The sequence below is a fragment of the Capricornis sumatraensis genome, chromosome 13, assembly GCF_032405125.1.
Source record: "Capricornis sumatraensis isolate serow.1 chromosome 13, serow.2, whole genome shotgun sequence".
Taxonomy (NCBI): domain Eukaryota; kingdom Metazoa; phylum Chordata; class Mammalia; order Artiodactyla; family Bovidae; genus Capricornis; species Capricornis sumatraensis.
Window position 1 is genome coordinate 83,665,580 of NC_091081.1, and position 18,919 is coordinate 83,684,498.

The 18,919-nt window shown below is 43.5% G+C and overlaps 1 protein-coding gene across 3 annotated transcripts in view; it reads right to left on the bottom strand.

The window, feature by feature from the left end:
- PLG (plasminogen) overlaps positions 1-18,919 on the bottom strand; it is a 48,387-nt gene that overhangs the window by 18,565 nt on the left and 10,903 nt on the right. For all 3 annotated transcript variants that reach the window (XM_068985559.1, XM_068985558.1, XM_068985557.1), the window contains exons 4-11: positions 18,721-18,835; positions 16,507-16,646; positions 14,767-14,887; positions 12,876-12,994; positions 10,896-11,058; positions 10,058-10,203; positions 5,706-5,865; positions 992-1,173 (exon numbers count right to left, since the gene is read on the bottom strand). In XM_068985559.1, coding sequence (XP_068841660.1) covers positions 992-1,173; positions 5,706-5,865; positions 10,058-10,203; positions 10,896-11,058; positions 12,876-12,994; positions 14,767-14,887; positions 16,507-16,646; positions 18,721-18,835 — 1,146 coding nt within the window. The remainder of the gene's footprint in view (positions 1-991; positions 1,174-5,705; positions 5,866-10,057; positions 10,204-10,895; positions 11,059-12,875; positions 12,995-14,766; positions 14,888-16,506; positions 16,647-18,720; positions 18,836-18,919) is intronic.

The window sequence follows — 18,919 nt, forward strand, 5'->3', positions numbered from 1 at the left end:
ATCCCTCACAGCCAATTACTTTTTTTTTTCTTTACAAATAAGCCATTTTTTTATTGAAATGTAATTGATTTTACAATGTTGTATTAGTTTCTGGTGTACAGCAAAGTGATTCATATACAAATATGATTTTAAATATAGTTCTCTGATATGATACATGCTATACAGTAGGACCTCCTTGTTCATTTACTTAAATATATCTACAAATATATATATTTGTTTTTTTTGAGAGTTTTTAAAATTTATTTATTTTAAATTGGAGGCCAATTACTTTACAATATTGTATTGGTTTTGCCACACATCAACATGAATCCGCCACTTTTTTTAATTGAAGGATAATTATTTTACAATGTTGTGTTGATTTCTGCCATGTAACAATGTGAATCAATCATAATTTTATATATATATATATATATATATATATATATGCTCCCTTATGTGCCTTCCTCCCTGCTCCCTTGGAGAAGGAAATGGCAACCCACTCCAGTATTCTTGCCTGGAGAATCCCATGGACATAGGAGCCTGGTGGGCTACATGGGGTCGCGAAGAGTTGGACATGACTGAGCAAGTAAAAGAACAAACAATAACCCCCCTCCCATCCCATCTCTCTGGGTCATCACAGAACACCCGGGTGGGCTCCCTGTATTATATGCACATATTATATTGTAAGCATCTTCCCACTAGTTATCTATTTTACACGTAATAGTGTATATATGTCAACGCTACTTGCTCAACTCGTCCTACGCTCTCCTTCCCCCGCCAGGTCCACAAGCTCATTCCTTTAGTTTTCAACTCCTAAAGACACGCCCACCCCCTTCAGGCCAGCAAGAGCAGCTCTGGCTTCCCCAGATGATACCCTGAAGCAGCCTTCCCCATCGCACTCAGCCAGCACTCCAGTCCCCCCTCAGCAATGAAGCCTCTGCCTCCAAAAGACTCTCCACCGCTTATCATCTCTCTACCCGAGTACACAGATGTCTGGCCACAGACTTCTTACCTGCTTCAGGAGGATTCTCTACGCTTGGGGCTTGGGGAGCCGCAGGAGCATTTGCCACCTGCCCTGACGTTTCTGAACATTTCTTCAGGTTGCAGAACTCCCATCTCACTCTCGGATCGGTGGTATAACACCAGGGGCTCTTATCGGCATCTGGATTTCTGCAGTAGTTCATTGTCAAGCCGCTGTAAATTCCACAGCAATAGAGCTCATGAGAGGTGAGCGAATCTTTAGGGGCACCCCAGCACACTCTGAATTTTGTTACAACGAAGTGGCTGAAATATTTCCATTAAGATACCAGAGTGAAAGTGAAAGTCGCTCAGTCATGTCCGACTCTTTGTGACCCCAGGGACTACACAGTCCACGGAATTCTCCAGGCCAGAATACTGGAGTGGGCAGCCATTCCCTTCTCCAGGGGATCTTTCCAACCCAAGGATCAAACCCAGGTCTCCTGCACTGCAGGCAGATTCTTTACCAGCTGAGCCACAAGGGAAGTCCAAGTTACCAAAGGTGCCAATTATTATTATAATGTCACAGGCACAGATGGTCCTCAATTTCTAAAGAACTGGGTGAGTTTTTTAAAGTAGGTTATAATTTTTATTTAAAAATAATCAAAAGTAATACATGCTGCACATAAAAACAGATCATATATATATACATGTATAAGAGAAAGTATCAGAATGTTTTCCTTTCCCTGGGAGTGTTAAATAAATTCCCCAGGGATAACCAATATAGATTTTGAAGTACCTATTTTACATGTTTTGTGTACAAACAAATCTATCTATACCTCTGGCTTTCTCTTCTGTGTGAGTAGGGCTATGGAAGTTGGAACGAAAACATATTTATCCAAGGCAGAAAAGACATACAAGAGGATGATATTCCCAGATCAACCCCCTTAGTCTGTTTGCTCATAGTGTATTGTGTGTGTGTGTGTGTGTGTGTGTGTGTGTGTGTGTGTTCAGTTGTAGTCCCACTCTTTGGAGCCCTATGGACTTCAGCCCACCAGGCTCCTCTGTCCATGGAACTTTCTAGGCAAAAATACTGGAGTGGGGTGCCATTTCCTACTCCAGGGATCTTCCTGACCCAGTGATCGAACTCCAGTCTCTTGCGATAGCAGGCGGATTCTTTCCCACTAGAGCCGCCTGGAAAGCCCTACTGTATTTTACAAGGAAACAAAAGCTCATGGCAGTAATATTACTGTAAATAGCATAGGCAGACCAAGTGAGTTGGGGGTTTGGAAGGCTTGTGGCAGCCTCCTGGAAAACCAGCTGGATGAGGTTTCTAGAGGATGCATTCTGGGGCACGCAGGAAGAAGCCCTGGGCTCGTCTACCTGCAGCCGCTCGGGGATGGAGGGAAGAGCGATGTGACTAAAGGAGAGTGGGGCCAAAGGGAGGAAGGGGGACGTCTGGGTAGACCAGGGCTTCTGCAGGAGCTGAGTCAGAAGCAACAGGCTAAGGACATAGCAGAGGAGGGGCCTGGGGCTCACTGGGAAGCTTGGACCCCTGGGACCTCCCAAGGACTCTGCCAAAGCCTCTCAGAAGTCTCAGCCTTGGACTCCCATTTGGAACTCAGACCCACACTCTGTGACTCATGAGGTCACTTGGAACTTCCAGTGTTCTATGGGAATCCAACAGTGTATCAGTGGAGACTAGAGACAAGTGACCATCTCAGACCCAGGTCCACAATTTGAGGAAGCCTATCAGCAGGTTTCCAAGTAACTGGGTGTGTTAGAAAGGCTTATCACAGGAAACAGGCTCCTGCTCTCTTTTTTCTGTAAAGGTACTTTGATGGACGAGTTTTGATGAACACACAACCTGCATAACCCACACTCCTGCTGTGACGGAGAACATGCCATCACCCCCCAGAAACCTCCCTTGGGTCACTGCTCAGTCTTGGCTGCCCTCCCCTTGGAGGAAAATACTATTGAGTTCTACTCCAGAACTTCATATGAATGGACTCATGCAAGGGTATACCCTTCTCTCAGTGTTTTTGAGATTTCGCCCCTGCAATTTGAGGGTATCGGTAGCTTGTTCCTATTTATTTCTGAATAGTATTCCATGGTATGAGCATCTTACCAGTTATTCATGTTCTTATTGGTGACCACTGAAGTGGCTACCAGTTTGGGGTTATTCTAGGGATAAAGCTGATAAGAACTTTCTGGTAGATCTTTTTGTAGATGTAAGAGACATGGATTTGATCCCTGGGTTGAGAAGATCCCCTGAAGAAGGAAAGGCAACCCACTCTAGTATTCTTGCCTGGGAATCCCATGAATGGAAGAACTGTACAGGCTACAGTCCATGGGGTCCCAAAGAGTGGGACGTGACTCGGCACACACACACGGAAACACACCAGGTATGACAGGTGTCCCTGCTCCATCCTCAGAACCACTTCTTACTCTTTATCTTTTTAGTAACAGTCATTGCCATTGGGTATTTGGTAGTATCTCACTGTGGTTATAGCGGCTTCCCTGGTGGTTCAGTGGTAAAAGAAGGTGCCTGCAATGCAGAGACACAGGTTCCATCCCTGGTTCGGGAAGATCCCCTGGAAGAGGGCATGGCAACCCACTCCACCATTCTTGCTGGGAAAATCCCATGGACAGAGGAGCCAGCTGGCTACAGTCCACGGGGTCACAAAGAGTCGGACACGACTGAGCTACCGAGCAGCAGCGGCTCTGTGACTATAACTCTTGCTTCTGTGATGGCTAAAGTGGTGACCATTTTTTCAGGTTCTTCTTGCCCATTTGCATATCTTTCCCTGCGGAACATCTTTTAAATGAAGTCTTTCGTCCGTTTTTAGTAGCTTGTCTTCTTCCTGGAGTCATTTGTTACTGTCCTCTCTAGACCCTCGCGTTTTCTTCTGGCAGGCAGTTAATTTACTTGGAGATCATTTTGATCCTTTTAGGATTACTTTTAATCTTTGCGCAAATGTTTTTAGAATAGCTTTTATCCAAGGAATACACTAACCCTACTGATACGTGGACAGAGGAGCCTGGTGGGCTACAGTCCTTGGGATCGCAAAGAGTTGGACACAACTTAGCGACTCAACAACAACAACTGATAAACTGGGACTTTTCTGGATTCCTTACTGAATGGTCAAGGTGTCCCTTGAGGTTTCTCCTCTCTGACTTGTAAGAATCTCCACTCTGCAAACACAGAATCGCCTAGTGCCCTGGGAGTTCTGTAATCTTCATTTATCTCATGGTTCCCTGTTCTTTGTTCACTGCAGAATCTCTCCGTGCAATGTGTATAGCTTTGCATTCAGCCAAAGACTTCAGGAGAACTCCATATGTATTTCCAAAGTGCCTTCTCTGCACAGGTCCTTTCTCAAGATTGGTGGTTTAGCCACTAAGTCGTATCCAACTCTTGCAGCCCCGTGGACTGTAGCCCACCAGGTTCCTCTATCCATGGGGTTTTCCAGGCAAGAATACCAGAGTGGGTTGCCATTTCCTTCTCCAGAAGATCTTCCCGACCCAGGGATTGAACCCAGGTCTCCTGCATTGCAGGCAGATTCTTTACCGACTGAGCTATAAGGGAAGCGCTTCTCAAGATCACCCAGCCTACCCAATCCAAGCCGCCTCACTAGGCCCCAGCTCTAGCCCCTGTCTCCTCAGATCAGCAAGAGTGTGTGGTCTGCCCTGGTTCTGTTTCCTTGCACTGCAGTCCAAGGAGATACTTTCTTCCCAAAGTATCTCCAGGAAGAAAACCAGGGTCATTGTAAGTTCAATCTAATTTATTTTCCTTTCTGAAAAGTCACAGTCCTATGCTGGCTGTTGTCCATCATGTGAAATTTTCCCATATTTTTACAGCCATGTGTCACAGAAAAACTGGTCTGATCAGTCCCAGTCTTGTCCACTATTTTGCCCTCTGACTTGTCCACTGATGTCCATTCTGTGTATCAGCATCTGTGTACTTTCTGACTCTAATCTGCCTTCCTGCTTTTGCTCTTAATGCTCTGGTAATTCACATTCTTTGAGACCACTAGCGCTCAGGACCCAATATGTCTATACAGGTCGGGTGATACATAGATCAGCCAGTGGTGATAAATATCTAAATTTATTACCCAATGGCAAACACAAACCACTTCAGGAGTTGGAGGACGAAATGATAAAATTCCACGGCTGAAAGACGACATTGATCTGTAAGCAAGAGCTATGAAATGATCCTATTTCTAAGCCTTCGATCATCTATGCTTCTGAGCTTTCTACTAGTAGGACCTCAGCCCCTCTGTCTATCCCACCCTGCTTCTGAAACACTGCTCAGGAAAGAGAGCCAGCCTCCAGCTTCTCTTCTTTCAGAAATTTTACACAAAACCAAGTTGCCTGAGACATTTTGTCTCATTCTCTCGAGCCAAAGGAAATTTGGTCCTAAGACATTAGTTTCTAGCTGCTGCTGCTGCTAAGTTGCATCAGTCATATCTGACTCTGTCCAACCCCATAGACGGCAGCCCACCAGGCTCCTCTGTCCCAGGGATTCTCCAGGCAAGAGTACTGGAGTAGTTTGCCATTTCCTTCTCCAATGCATGCATGCATGCTAAGTCGCTTCAGTCGTGTCCGACTCTGCAACCCCATGGATAGCATTCCACCAGGCTCCCCTGTCCATGGGATTCTCCAGGCAAGAATACTGGAGTTGCCATTTCCTTCTTAGTTTCGAGCATAACCCTTTAAACGGAAACTGAAGCTGGCGGTTCTCCTCTACCGGTTGAAAATCAAAGACATACGCGTTTGGGTAGCTTTCTGGGGTCTTCTGATGCCGGTGTGGTATCATTGATGACCACGACTGGCATTTCCTTCCTGTGACAGTAGTGGACGACGTCCCTCGATAACTCTGCCCGTTACCATGGTAGCAGTCCTGGGCCACAGGAGTCTGTTCAGGTGGTACTGAAATCAAAAGAGAAGAAATCAGTCAATAATGACTGGAACAGAGAAATGTGTGAAATAACTTATTACACAAACAATATCCTCTCTGGGAATTAACACCGTCCTCTTTTTACATATTGGGAGGCAGATGGACATGCAAAGAAAACAGTAGATCCAGAACATTCTAAGACTTTAATGACCTAACTTTTGGGTAAATAGTTAATTTAAAACTTGGAGGAAAAAATAGCAGGGCAGACTGCTTGTAATTGGACCTTATGCTCATGTGCAAGCTCTCTTTTATGGATCGCCCCCGGATATTCATGAAAACTGGGCAGGTCTTCAGAAAGACACTCATTCATTTGGTAGAGGCTGCACGTGGTGACTGGGTGCCAGTGAGGAAGACATGGAAACCTTCTGCATTTTCCCCAGACTCTTTGTTTATACAAAGCCAAAGCCTTCAGCTGCTGGGGGAAATTGTCCTCCATCCAGGACTCAGGCAAAGATCCGTTGCTTCTCAGGGAAGGGCCCTGGAATAGGGGCAGAAAATTCTACTGTGCCAGGATACTTCACCAACACAAAGCAGAAGTCTCCTATTCTTCCACCCAGGACTCAACACAGATACAACTTAGAGTTCAGTTCCATGAGAAGAAGAGGCAAGAATATTGAGAAATATTGCCAGGTGCTCAGCTGGGAAAGAATCCACCTGCAATGCGGGAGACCTGGGTTTGATCCCTGGGTTGGGAACATCCCCTGGAGGAGGCTATGGCAACCCACTCCAGTATTCTTGCCTGGAGAATCCCGTGGACAGAGGAGCCTGGTGGACTGCAGTCCAGGGGGTTGCAAAGAGTTGGACACGACTGAGCAACTAAGCACAGCACAGCACCAGGTGCCCAGAGTCTAAGGTTGAGAGGATACCAAGAAGATAGAGAATGCCTGCCCCCAGCAAAAGCTCAGCACTGAGTAACAAGAAACAGTAGTCTATCAAGAGGGTCAGGTTCAAAGTGTGGCGTGCCCCCCACCTCTGTGGTGCAGGCATTCCTGATTGCTAAAAGTTGAGAAGGGATTAAGATACTGAGAAAGCTCTTCAGCACCCCAGACCCAACTCTAGATACAAGCTGACTGCACCTCGCCACTGAGGGGATTTGAAACCTACGGTTCACATAGGGAAAAGCAGCATCAACAAAACCTAAATTCCTTTTATCTGCTCATTATATTAATTCAGTGACCCACATAGCATATTGATGAAGTCTGCCCATTTCAAAGTGTAAATAATATTTGCTTCAATAGCTATTATTTCTCTGCAAGTAAATCCAAGCGTTGATTAAAAATTACAAGACACACACACACACACACACACACACACAAATGGGGGAAAAGCCACTGTTGAGTGATAAATAATCAGCAGAGCCAGACTCAGAGCCACCCAGAGATGTGGGATTATCAGATTGAGATTATAAGGTTCAGTTCAGTTCAGTTCAGTTCAGTTCAGTCACTCAGTCATGTCTGACTCTTTGCGACCCTATGAACCACAGCACGCCGGGCCTCCCTGTCCATCACCAACTCCTGGAGTTTACTCAAACTCATGTCCATTGAGTCAGTGATGCCATCAACCATCTCATCCTCTGTCATCCCCTTCTCCTCCTGCCCTCAATCTTTCCAAGCATCAGAGTCTGTTCAAATGAGTCAGATCTTCACATCAGGTGGCCAAAGTATTGGAGTTTCAGCTTCAACATCAATCCTTCCAGTGAATATTCAGGACTGGTCTCCTTTAGGATGGACTGGTTGGATCTCCTGGCAGTCCAAGTGACTCTCAAGAGTCTTCTCCAGCAACACAGTTCAAAAGCATAAATTCTTCAGTGCTCAACTTTCTTTATAGTCCAACTCTCACATTCATACATGACTACTGGAAAAACCGTAGCCTTGACTAGACAGACCTTTGTTGACAAAGTAATGTCTCTGCTTTTTAATGAGCTGTCTAGGTTGGTCATAACTTTCCTTCCAAGGAGTAAGCATCTTTTAATTTCATGCCTATCAGAGCCACCCAGAGATATGGGATTATCAGATTGAGATTATAAAGTAATTGTGATTAATATGTTGACAGATTTTGTAGTAAGTATCATACTGGTCAACAATGTGCATGGATAGATGAAGAATGTCAGCAAAGATGAAAACTATTTAAAAAAAAGAATAAAATGATCAAATGTAAACACTAGAAAGAAAAGCCATATTATCAGAGATGAAAAATTCCTTTGATGGGCTGATTAACAGACTGAACAGAACTGAGTAAATAATCAATGAACTTGAAAACAGATTGGTAAATATTATCTGAACTGACACACAAAGGGGGAAAAGAAGAGTGGGGGAAGAAATAGAACGAGCATACGGGAGATATGAGACAACAAGAAATGATCTAATGTCCGGGTGATTGAAGTCCCAGAAAGGAAAACAGAGAGAGAGAGCAGGGGAAAAGAAATATTTGAGCAGTGATGGCTGAGGATTTTACAAAAGTAATGAAAATCAATGATCCACAAACACAAGAAGCTCAGCGAGCTTCAAGTAGGATAAGCACCGTAAACATACCAGCAAACAAATAGACTCACTTAGATACACTGTAATCTACTGCTGGAAACTGAAAATGAGAGAAAGTCTTAAAGGTAACTGGAGAAAAAAGAAATATTAAATACAGAGAAACACAGATTTCCATCAGAAACTATTCAAAACAGAAGGCAATGGAGGAACATCTTTAAAGTGGTAAAGGGGAAAAATTGTCCACCCAGAATTCTATACCCAACAAAAATTGTTTTTTAAAACTGAAGGCAGTATAAAGAAACTCTTCCTGACATTCAAATGCTAAAAGACTTCATCATCAACAGACTTGTACTATAAAAGATGGAAAAGGTCAAGTTTTTTACAGGAAGAACATGCCATCACATGGGAATTGGAGAGCAGACACGAAGAAATGAAGCATAGAAGAAATGGTAGAAATAAATAAATAAAAATAAATATAAGACTTCCTTTTCTTTCTAATTGTTTTAAAACATGACTGATTCTTTGGGGCAAAAATAGTATCAATTTATTGTGAGTTTCCAAAATAGATGTAAACTCAGAACAATAGTATGATATTTTGGGACAGAGTAAATATTGCAATGTTGTAAGTTTCTTACATTATACATCAAGTAAAATAACATTATTTGTAGGTAAAATGTAAGTTAAAGGTATGTATTGTAAACATTAAATAGATAGTAAAATGAGGTAATAAAAGGCAATACAAAATACTCAATTAAATCAGAGAAAGATAAAAGGAACAAAATTCAAATAAGACAAGTAGAAATAACTAAATTGATGGTAGATTTAAATCCAACCATGTTAACAATGATGACATTAAATGCAAATGGTCTAAACATCTCAAAAGACTGAGAAAAAAAGACATCATCCAGACTCTAGTAAAAATAGAGCTGCAATGGCTCTATTCATATCAGCAAAAGTAGCCTTTAGGACAAGGACTATTTCTAGAGACATGGAGAGATAGTACATAATGATAAAGGGGTCATTTCTTTGCAAAGACAAGGATCCAAAGTGTGTCTGTGCCTGATAAGGAGTTCCAGAATAGATGAAGCAAACACAAAACTGAAAAGAGACAGATGGATGTGCACCTGACATCACCGATCATCTCTCAGGAACCAATGGAAAAGGAGATAGAAAATTAACAAGGATTCAGGAAAGCCAAACAGGACTAACCAGCTCGACTCATCGGCGTTTGTAGAGCACTACACAACAACAACAGAAGCCAGATTCTTCTCAAGAGCACGTAAAACATTCACCAAGATGACTTTATTCTGAACCGTAACATGAGCCTCAACAAATCTAAAGTGAATGTAAAAAACACAGCTAATGGGAAGCTGCTATATAGCACAGGCTGCTCAATGCAGTACTCTGTGACAACCTGGAGGAGTCGGGGAGGAGGTTCAAGACGGAGGGGACACAGGTATACTCACGGTTGATTCACGTTGTTGTACGGCAGAAGCCAACACAGTATCGTAAAGCAATTATCCTCCGATTAAAAATAAATTTTTAAAAATAGAATAAATGAAATCATAAGGCACATCCTCTGACCACAACACAATGAAACCATTTCCAAAGCTACCGCGATGCTTCTGGAATACAAAAATTCAGAACAATGGCGCCCTCAGTAAGCCCTCGTGGCCCTTCTTACCTGAGGCATCCATACGTTCCGTGGATAATGGAGAGGACTCGCAGGACGGGATCGTGCAGTGTTCCCACCTCACTTCGCTGTTGGTTGTATAGCACCATGGGCCTGTCTCCCCATCAGGGTTCCGACAGTAGTTTTCCTCCAAGTTTCTGAAAAAGAAGGGACTGTGAGTTTGGCTTTCCAAAAGGCTAAAGAAATAACCAAGTGCACACATACTTCTTAATGGTGATACTGGCGGTGTGTCCAGCTAATTCTCTAGAACTATACCAACTGAATAATGGGTGGAAACTTAAGCTGAGTGGGAGTCCATAGAATTATGGCAGGATGCTTCTCTTGGGTGAATGATTGAAATGTATTCCTTGACTGTGTATCAGATCTTTCGCTATGCGTCAGGCACTGTGCTATATGCTGGAAACACAAGGGGTGTTTCCTACACTGTTCTTGCCTCCTAAAGCATATATCATAGCCCTCAAATTTGTGTTCTCAAACCTTACTGTACATTTCATGCAAAACCTTGCTGGAACCCACTCCGAGGTCACTGATTTAGTAGATGGACAAGAGGGTCTCCCAGAATTTGCATTTCTAACAAATTTCCTGATAATGTTGATGCTGCAGGCCTGGGAAACCACACTTTGAGGACCAGTTTTCTAGGAAAACCAGCACTAAATGTCACTTCCCTTGCAGGTGACTTGACTAGTTTTCATTCCCAAAAGCTTTAAGCCGAGGTTCCTACTGTTACTAAAACCAAGGCACATCGGTGGGATCTTGCAGTCCATTCCGTGACAAGGATGGAAAGTTTCATTCCTTTCCTTGACGAGGAAATGAAACCAGAGGGACTCACTTGCAGGGAAAGTTTTCTGGGGTCCTGTTGTGTCTGTGGGGCGTCTGCTCGCTCCAACGCTGACACGTGTGTCCGGATACGGTGACGGCCACTGTCCCTCCGTAGTTTTCGCCGCTTCCCTTCAGACACTGATACTTTGGCCCAGAAGATGGCGGGGGTGTGGCTTAAATGGGGAAGATACATTACAGTGAGTGCTTCCACGTAAAGAAGGCACAGATGGAAGAAGCTGCAGGAGGTGAAGGCAGAGAGTGTCAGTCTGTGTTCTTTTCCTCTCATCCTTCCAGAATCCTGCATTTGAATATTGTTTATCATTCTTCAGAAGAAGCCAATGTGGTAGAATCAATGTTTACGAGACCCTCTTATGAAAACGGAGAAGGCAATGGCACCCCACTCCAGTACTCTTGCCTGGAAAATCCCATGGACGGAGGAGCCTGGTGGGCTGCAGTCCATCGGGTCGCAAAGAGTCAGACATGACTGAGCGACTTCACTTTCACTTTTCACTTTCATGCATTAGAGAAGAAAAAGGCACCCCACTCCAGTGTTCTTGCCTGGAGAATCCCAGAGACGGGGGAGCCTGGTGCGCTGCCGTCTATGGGGTCGCACAGAGTCGGACATGACTGAAGTGACTTAGCAGCAGCAGCAGCTTATGAAAAACCCCTCCAGGGACAAGACCCTTGGAGGAAATGCTTCTTTCTGTATTCTCTGTTTTCTACAGTCTCAGTTTAACACACATGGTGAGACTCAACCTGTTGTATCCTACCCCAAATCTGCACAAGTGCCAATGACCCAGCTTCCTTTCTGAAGAATAAATTATTCATTAAGTACAGATAACTGACTGACTCCGAGTATTCCACAAACAACAGAGAGAGTCCATGGGAAGAAAGAAAGTAGTGTCTCCAAGGAAAAGGGTATGTGGTGAGAAATCAAGAAATTCTTAAGACACACTATCATACGTAAAACAGATAAACAAAGATTTACTGTATAGCACATGGAAGTATATTCCATATCATGTAATAAACTATAATGGAGAAGAATCAGGGGGGAAGAGAATACAGATGTATGGATACATGTGTATAACCGAATCACTTTGCTGTACACCTGAAACTAAAACAATATTGGAAATCAACTGCACGTCAATTTAAAGAAGGAAAGCCTCAAGGGGAAAAGAAGACTGAAAGAGAAACTGACGCTCATAAGGGGAGTACTGAGCCCCTTTAGTCACTTTAGCTTGACCGTCTGAGTGAAGAGTAGGAAGCCAGGACCCAGGACCCACTGAGTCCTGTTAACGGTCTCAACCGTCCTGTTCAGTGCCTCACTTCAAATGCTTATAGATGGAAAATATGATAAAACTGCTTTTTCCAAGTCGTTCCCGCTAGGCCTGCCATTTCATCTTCTTCCCCAGACCTCTCTTCTCCTGCCGCTGCCTCCCAAGTTGGCCACACGGAAAAACTACGTCCTGAGACAGCACTTCGCTTACAATCAGAAAGAACTCGGTAAAGCGTCTGTGGGCAATGCAGGAGAGCCGGGTTCAATCCCTGGTTTGGGAAGATCCCCTGGAGAAGCAAACAGCAGCCCACTCCAGTACACTTGCCTGGAAAATCCCATGGATGGAGGAGCCTGGTAGGCTATCAACCAGAGTCAGACACGACTGAGTACCTTCACTTCACTGGTTGATAATGAAATCCAGGTACCAGAAGGTGTGGGTCTGATTTGCCTTTAGCACTAGAGAATGGGAGGGTACCGGAGATCACTCCCAAAAGCCTACATTCATCTGTACTCAAAAGAGACAAAAGAGGACCCCCTCCAAAAAAAAAAACATAAAAAATAGATGCTCTGATCAATTACATATAGTAACCAATAAACTGCTTTAAAAGAGTAATCACATCCCGTAGGACTTGTGGGGCACTTTCCGGGCACAGCGCTCTTGATTCCGAGAGAATAAGTGAAGGTCCCTGAGGACTGGGTCGGAACCATACTTACTACATCTCGGGATGTCACAGAATTCCCAGCGCTTTTTGGGGTCGGTGGTGAAACACCACGGGCGGGGCTCCCCATCAGGATTACGGCAGTAGTTCATCTTCAGATTCTTGCTTGGAAATCTGAAGGTGCAAGAAGGACTTTAACAGCACTGAACATTTACCTTCACAGATGAAAATCATTTCAAATGAGCAAATACTGAGCACCTGCTGTGTGCTAGGCACAGTCAGGCACCCAAGGAGGTGAGCAGATAACGGGTATCCTCAATGCGATGACCATCTCATAAGAAAGATCAGCTGAGGGTTCCAAGGATTGATTTTCTAACAGTCTACATGTGCCACAATCATGGAATAGGATCAACTTTATCATTTGGGCCATCTGGAAAACTTATGTCAGCCAACTTCAATGAGTCATCTGCAATTAATAGCAATGTTTAAAACACAAAGTACTCACTGGCTAGAGATAGTTATTTAGTAAACAGTACAGCCTAGAAGTTGGTGTCTTCATAGGTTAAAGGAATGGTCCTTCTATTCTACCCAGTTCCGATCCTGCTAAGCTTTAAACTTGTAGAAACGGGGACAGATAAGCTATGTCCCTGCGTGCAGGCCAAGGAGCCCCCTCACAGCGGGAACCGAGTGACAGAGGCTGTGAGATGAACACCACGCCTCGTGTCCCTCTGGGCTCATTTCACGCCCCTTCCTGAGACTGTAAATGCTTTGTCAGGATGGGCAGAGCAACCTGCAGTGGCTTAGGCAATCTTCTTCTTCCAGTATCTGGGAAGTAAATTTAACCAATTATGAGGCTGGAGGCCTTCACTGTGTTTCTTCTTTGGAGCACAGCAGGGACGGGGGAGCCTGGTGGGCTGCCGTCTATGGGGTTGCACAGAGTCAGACATGACTGAAGCGACTTTGCAGCAGCAGTAGCAGCAGCAGGGAAAAGAAAAATGACAGCAGCGGTGATTTAAGACAGCTATTTGAAGCAGGAGGTACAGACACGCAGGGGAGCTGTTTTCCACACCGGAATCTGTGACAGTCTCTTTTCCTGTAAGTTTTTACAAGCCCCATTATAATCCTATAGTCATCAAAAAATGAAGAGAATGACCAGAAGCAGCAATAGAGAGGGAGGTGTTTTAAGTACAATTAATATGAAATAGGAGATGCAGAAATTTGTCCCCACCATTCACCATTACTTTCTAGATGAGGGACTCTTTTTTCTACTATAGATTCATGACCCCCTTTGAGTAGCTAGTGAAAGTTAGGGATCCTCTGTCCCATAAAAATACACTGATATACACACACATAAAATACTGAGGGATTCACAAAGCCCTAAAGCCCACCCGCAGATCACAGAGTAGGAAGCCCTGAATCTCATCAGCATGAAGAAAAAGAAAGGAATACAAAGAGGAGGGCAATACTTGGAAAACACACAGGTGGATGTGTATATTGTATGTGTCTAGATGCATATATCTATATTTCTTACATTTAACCTACAAATGAGCCAGGAATCTGGTTACAGTGCAAATCCAGACTCAGTGTGGATGCGACCCTGCATTTCTAACAAACGCTTTGGTGACAGCGCTCTTCCATGGACCACATTTTGACTAGTAAGAATGGATACTTCTAAGGGAGGGGATATATGAATACCTATGGCTGATTCATGTTGAGGTTTGACAGAAAACAGCAAAATTCTGCAAAGCAATTATCCTTCAATAAAAATAAATTTAAAAAAAGAATGTATACTTCTTTAGCATTCATGTAGGAAAATGCAAACTTTGACATTCAGAAACATTGGGGGTGTTCACTTTTTGAGGAATGCTAAAATACCTGAATAATATTAAATTACCCATAGCATTGCAGAGGCTTAAACATCCAATTTCACTGCCAGGGAGACTTACTTGGAAGGAATGTATCCGTGGGCATGTGGGCTCTGAGAGTCCCAAGACTGGCAGTCACGTCCAGACATGGTCTTGGCAATCTTGCCCTCATAGTTTTCTCCACTGCAATGCATACATTCATCTGGGGAGAATGGAAAGAAAGGAAGAAAGAAACTGAAATGAATGACGCAAAAAAAGGGTAAAGACTAGACCATTACTAGAAATGTCTCAAATACCTTTGCCTCTTGTTCACTGGTAATTTTCCACCAATTACCTAGCAACAAAATTGGCAATAAAGGCTTACTTTTCTAAAACAATCTAAAACGTCATTCTCTTTTTCAAATGGTAGAATTAGCAGATGTGGTCAATACCTTCTCGACCATTACAGTTATGACCAAATCCAGGAACTCCATAATACTTTGTCTTCATGGTTGGCTACATGTGTCGGTCCTTGGTGGTTGCGGGGAGAGATTGCATATAATCTCAGGAATCTGTAAATTCTCTACTAGAATTTTTTAATATTTGAGGTCTCTCTTCCAAAAAATTCCTATGGAATTATTCTGATTGAATGGATGCTTGCTCAGTCACGTCTTACTCTTTGTGACCTCGTAAACTGCAGCCTGCCAGGCTCCTCTGTCCATGGCATTTTCCAGGCGAGAATACTGAAGTGAGTTGCCATTTCCTCCTCCAGGGGATCTCCCCAACCCAGGGATGGAACCCGCATCTCCTGTGTCTCCTGCATTGGCAGGCAGATTCTTTCCCATTGAGCCACCGGGAAGCTCTCTCTGATTGTCTGGATAACTGCTGAAGAAGCCGGCAGCCTCTCAGGATTTTAGTGCCCGGGTTTTTGCTGATGTTCGTGACCTCGACAGAGGAACAATATTCACCTAAAGGAACAATGCTTCTCTTTTTGTTATTATTGAGAAGCATGCTGGTTGCTTTTCTTCCTTGCATCCGTGTAAAATGGAAACATTGCAATGCTTAATATAATGTGGTACAGCAGGAGAATATATGACTTGAACTTTTATGGGGCAATAAGGAAAACAGAAGCAGACCTGATATAAAGAGGATGCTCTCATGTCAGTAAAGGGCCAGATGACCTCATAACACAGTGCACAAATAAATAAAGAATGCCAATGGCTGGCTAGAGGAAGCGATGGGAAACTGAGCCAGTATGGGCCCAACCACGTGGTTATGCAAACCCCACCTTCATTCACCGCCCTATTGCATCAATAAATGTAGCAGGAAATATGAAGTAAACAACATTTTCCCACAGGATATTTTACATTCTTCTGACATTGACTTTTGAAGTGTGCTCTTAAATTGATTGTTCCATTAAAACAATAGATGGCTGACTTAAAAACTGGTTCATGGCTTGGTTTCAACAATATGACAAAGTCTACCCTGTTAACTTAATGTTATGTATTTGAATTGTATTGATTTTGTGGTTTTATGTTAGCAGTTGAATTGCAAATATGTTTCTGGCTTAAAGTGCCTCAGAGCTTTAGGCATAAGACGTGTGCAGCTAGAGTTTACATCTAGTTTTATATTTGTCCCTGTTGAACTACATGTTAATAAAGATAATTTAGATTTATAATGGAAATTGCACAAAATTTTGGTCTTTTCCCAGAGGTCATGTATTACTTGATGATGTCAAACACAGTACTAATTGATTATTAATATCCCCATAGATAATTTACAGCAAATTACTCCACACATAACAGGCAGAACAGGAAAAGTTTTTCTAGAGCCATCCCTGACCTTCACATTCGGGAATGTCACAGTAGTCGAATCTCTTGTCCGGATCTGTGGTATAACACCAGGGCCCATTCTCATCATTGTCTGGATTCCGGCAATAGTTCTCCTCCAGTCCTGCTAGAGGAAATTTTTCAGGCGTAAATCTGCAGAGGGTGGAAAAGAGTCACTTGACTATATTTTAAAAATCAACATGTTATCAGCAGGGCAGGATAAGACCCCCCTCTCTTTCCCAACTGTGGTTTGAGATTGTGTCATCCAACTATATTTTGGCTGTGTCCAATAGCATTTGTATCCAGTTTTCAGTGTCTCTATTGATAGCCTGTTCAGTAGAGTAGCTAATATCACTGTTATTACTGTCTGAACAGCCAAGTCTTAGAAGTAGAGTCAAAGTGTCTTACGCACAGTAGAAATTTAAAGCCCTCAAAGCCTGCCAAATTCAAGAGACATGCCAGACTGCTGCTTTTGTCAGTTGCCCTTCTCTCTGTAAAAATAATAGAAGTTAATACCATTTTATCTATGTGAACTCTGCATGAGGCATTATGCTAAAGTCTCTTATACATTCTCTAAAGTAGTCCATAAAAGTCCCTATCAGGAAGGTGTTATTATACTCCCACTTCCCAGATCAGAAAACTGAGGCACAGCCATGTGAAACAGATCAAATCTCACCTCAGCTTGAGCAGTTAATAAATAGCATCTCAAGAGTTTAAAGTCAGACCTGTCTGATGCCAAACTCTGCATCCTCTCTTAGGTATGTCTAGAGTTAACGGGAGAGTGGGAGGGTGGAGTGAAGCTCGTTTTCAGAGATGAGCTGCTGTGTTGCAATAAGAAATTGGATTAAAAACCTAAGACTTCAAATCTAAAATGGCAGATTTTGTTTCTGGTTCTTCTGTGTACCTGTTTTTGGTAGATTTGGTGTTCTAGGGACTTCAGGTTCCTCACCGGTTGGGGTGTAGACAACCAAGATTCTCTCCCAGACCCTTGCCCTTCTATGACTTGGCCATCTGGTGTATCTTTTTAATCTCAATAAGCCCTAATGTGCCAGGAATACACAACTTCATCTTGTTGTTGTTGCTTAGTCTCTCAGTTGTGTGACCCCATGGACTGTGGCCCACCAGGTTCTTCTGTTCATCGGATTTTTCAGACAAGAATAACGGAGCGGGTTGCCATTTCTTTCTCCAGGGGATCTTCTTGACCCTGGGATCGAACCCATGACTCCTGCTTAGGCGGGCGGATACTTTACCACTGAGCCACCAGGGAAGCCCAACTCACAAGGGTGGCTAAAGACAATTTGGGAGTGGGGAGGATCATAGACACTAAATTCCCACTTGATAAGCATTGTTAATGAGAATTCAATACCACCTAATATGGTTTTTCCAGTGGTCATGTATGGATGTGAGAGTTGGACTGTGAAGAAAGCTGAGCGCCGAAGAATTGATGCTTTTGAACTGTGGTGCTGGAGAAGACTCTTGAGAGTCCCTTGGACTGCAAGGAGATCCAACCAGTCCATCCGAAAGAAGACCAGTCCTGGGTGTTCACTGGAAGGACTGATGCTGAGGATGAAACTCCAATTCTTTGTCCACCTCATGCAAAGAGTTGACTCATTGGAAAAGACCCTGATACTGGGAGGGATTGAGGGCAGGAGAAGGAGATGACAGAGGGTGAGATGGCTGGATGACATCACCGACTCGATGCACATGAGTTTGGGTGGACTCAGGGAGTTGGTGATGGACAGGGAGGCCTGGCGTGCTGCGATTCATGAGGTTGCAAAGAGTCGGACACGACTGAGTGACTGAACTGAACTGAATACCATATTGGGCAAAGTATAAAAAATGACATTAAAATAACTAACAGGCAAGTTGCAAGATAATCTGTTTTTTGCAATGTTGGTGTGAACACATTTGATTTAGACTGATTCAATTGTAAACATCATCATCTCTTTCTTTTTTCAGTCTCAGCCTAAAATTCATGTTCTAGAATTTATTGTTCTTTTTTGTTGTTGTTTTAAATCTTCCAAAAAAAAAAAAAAAACCATATACACAAGAATGAATGGAAAGCAGCCATTTTCTGCTTTTATGCCATCAATTATTGAACAGCTCTGCACCAGCATCAATAAGATTCTCCCCATACCTGCTGGTCATATGTTCTGATTTGAGTCAGAAGTAATGGGATCATTCTGAGTATGAGAGGTGAACACGCAGACAAAAGAGAAAGCCTTACTTGGGTACGTGTGGAGAAGTGGCACTCCATTTTTGACAGGTGACACCGCTTTTCGTTTTGGCTGTGGTCCCTCTGTAGGCCTTCCCATTTCCGATCTTGCACTCCGAAATGTAGACTGCAAGGAAGCCCAGAGAGTGGTCAAACCCTTCCACAACAACGACAAAACATCACGAGGAAGCCCTGCACTGCTCGGTCACGT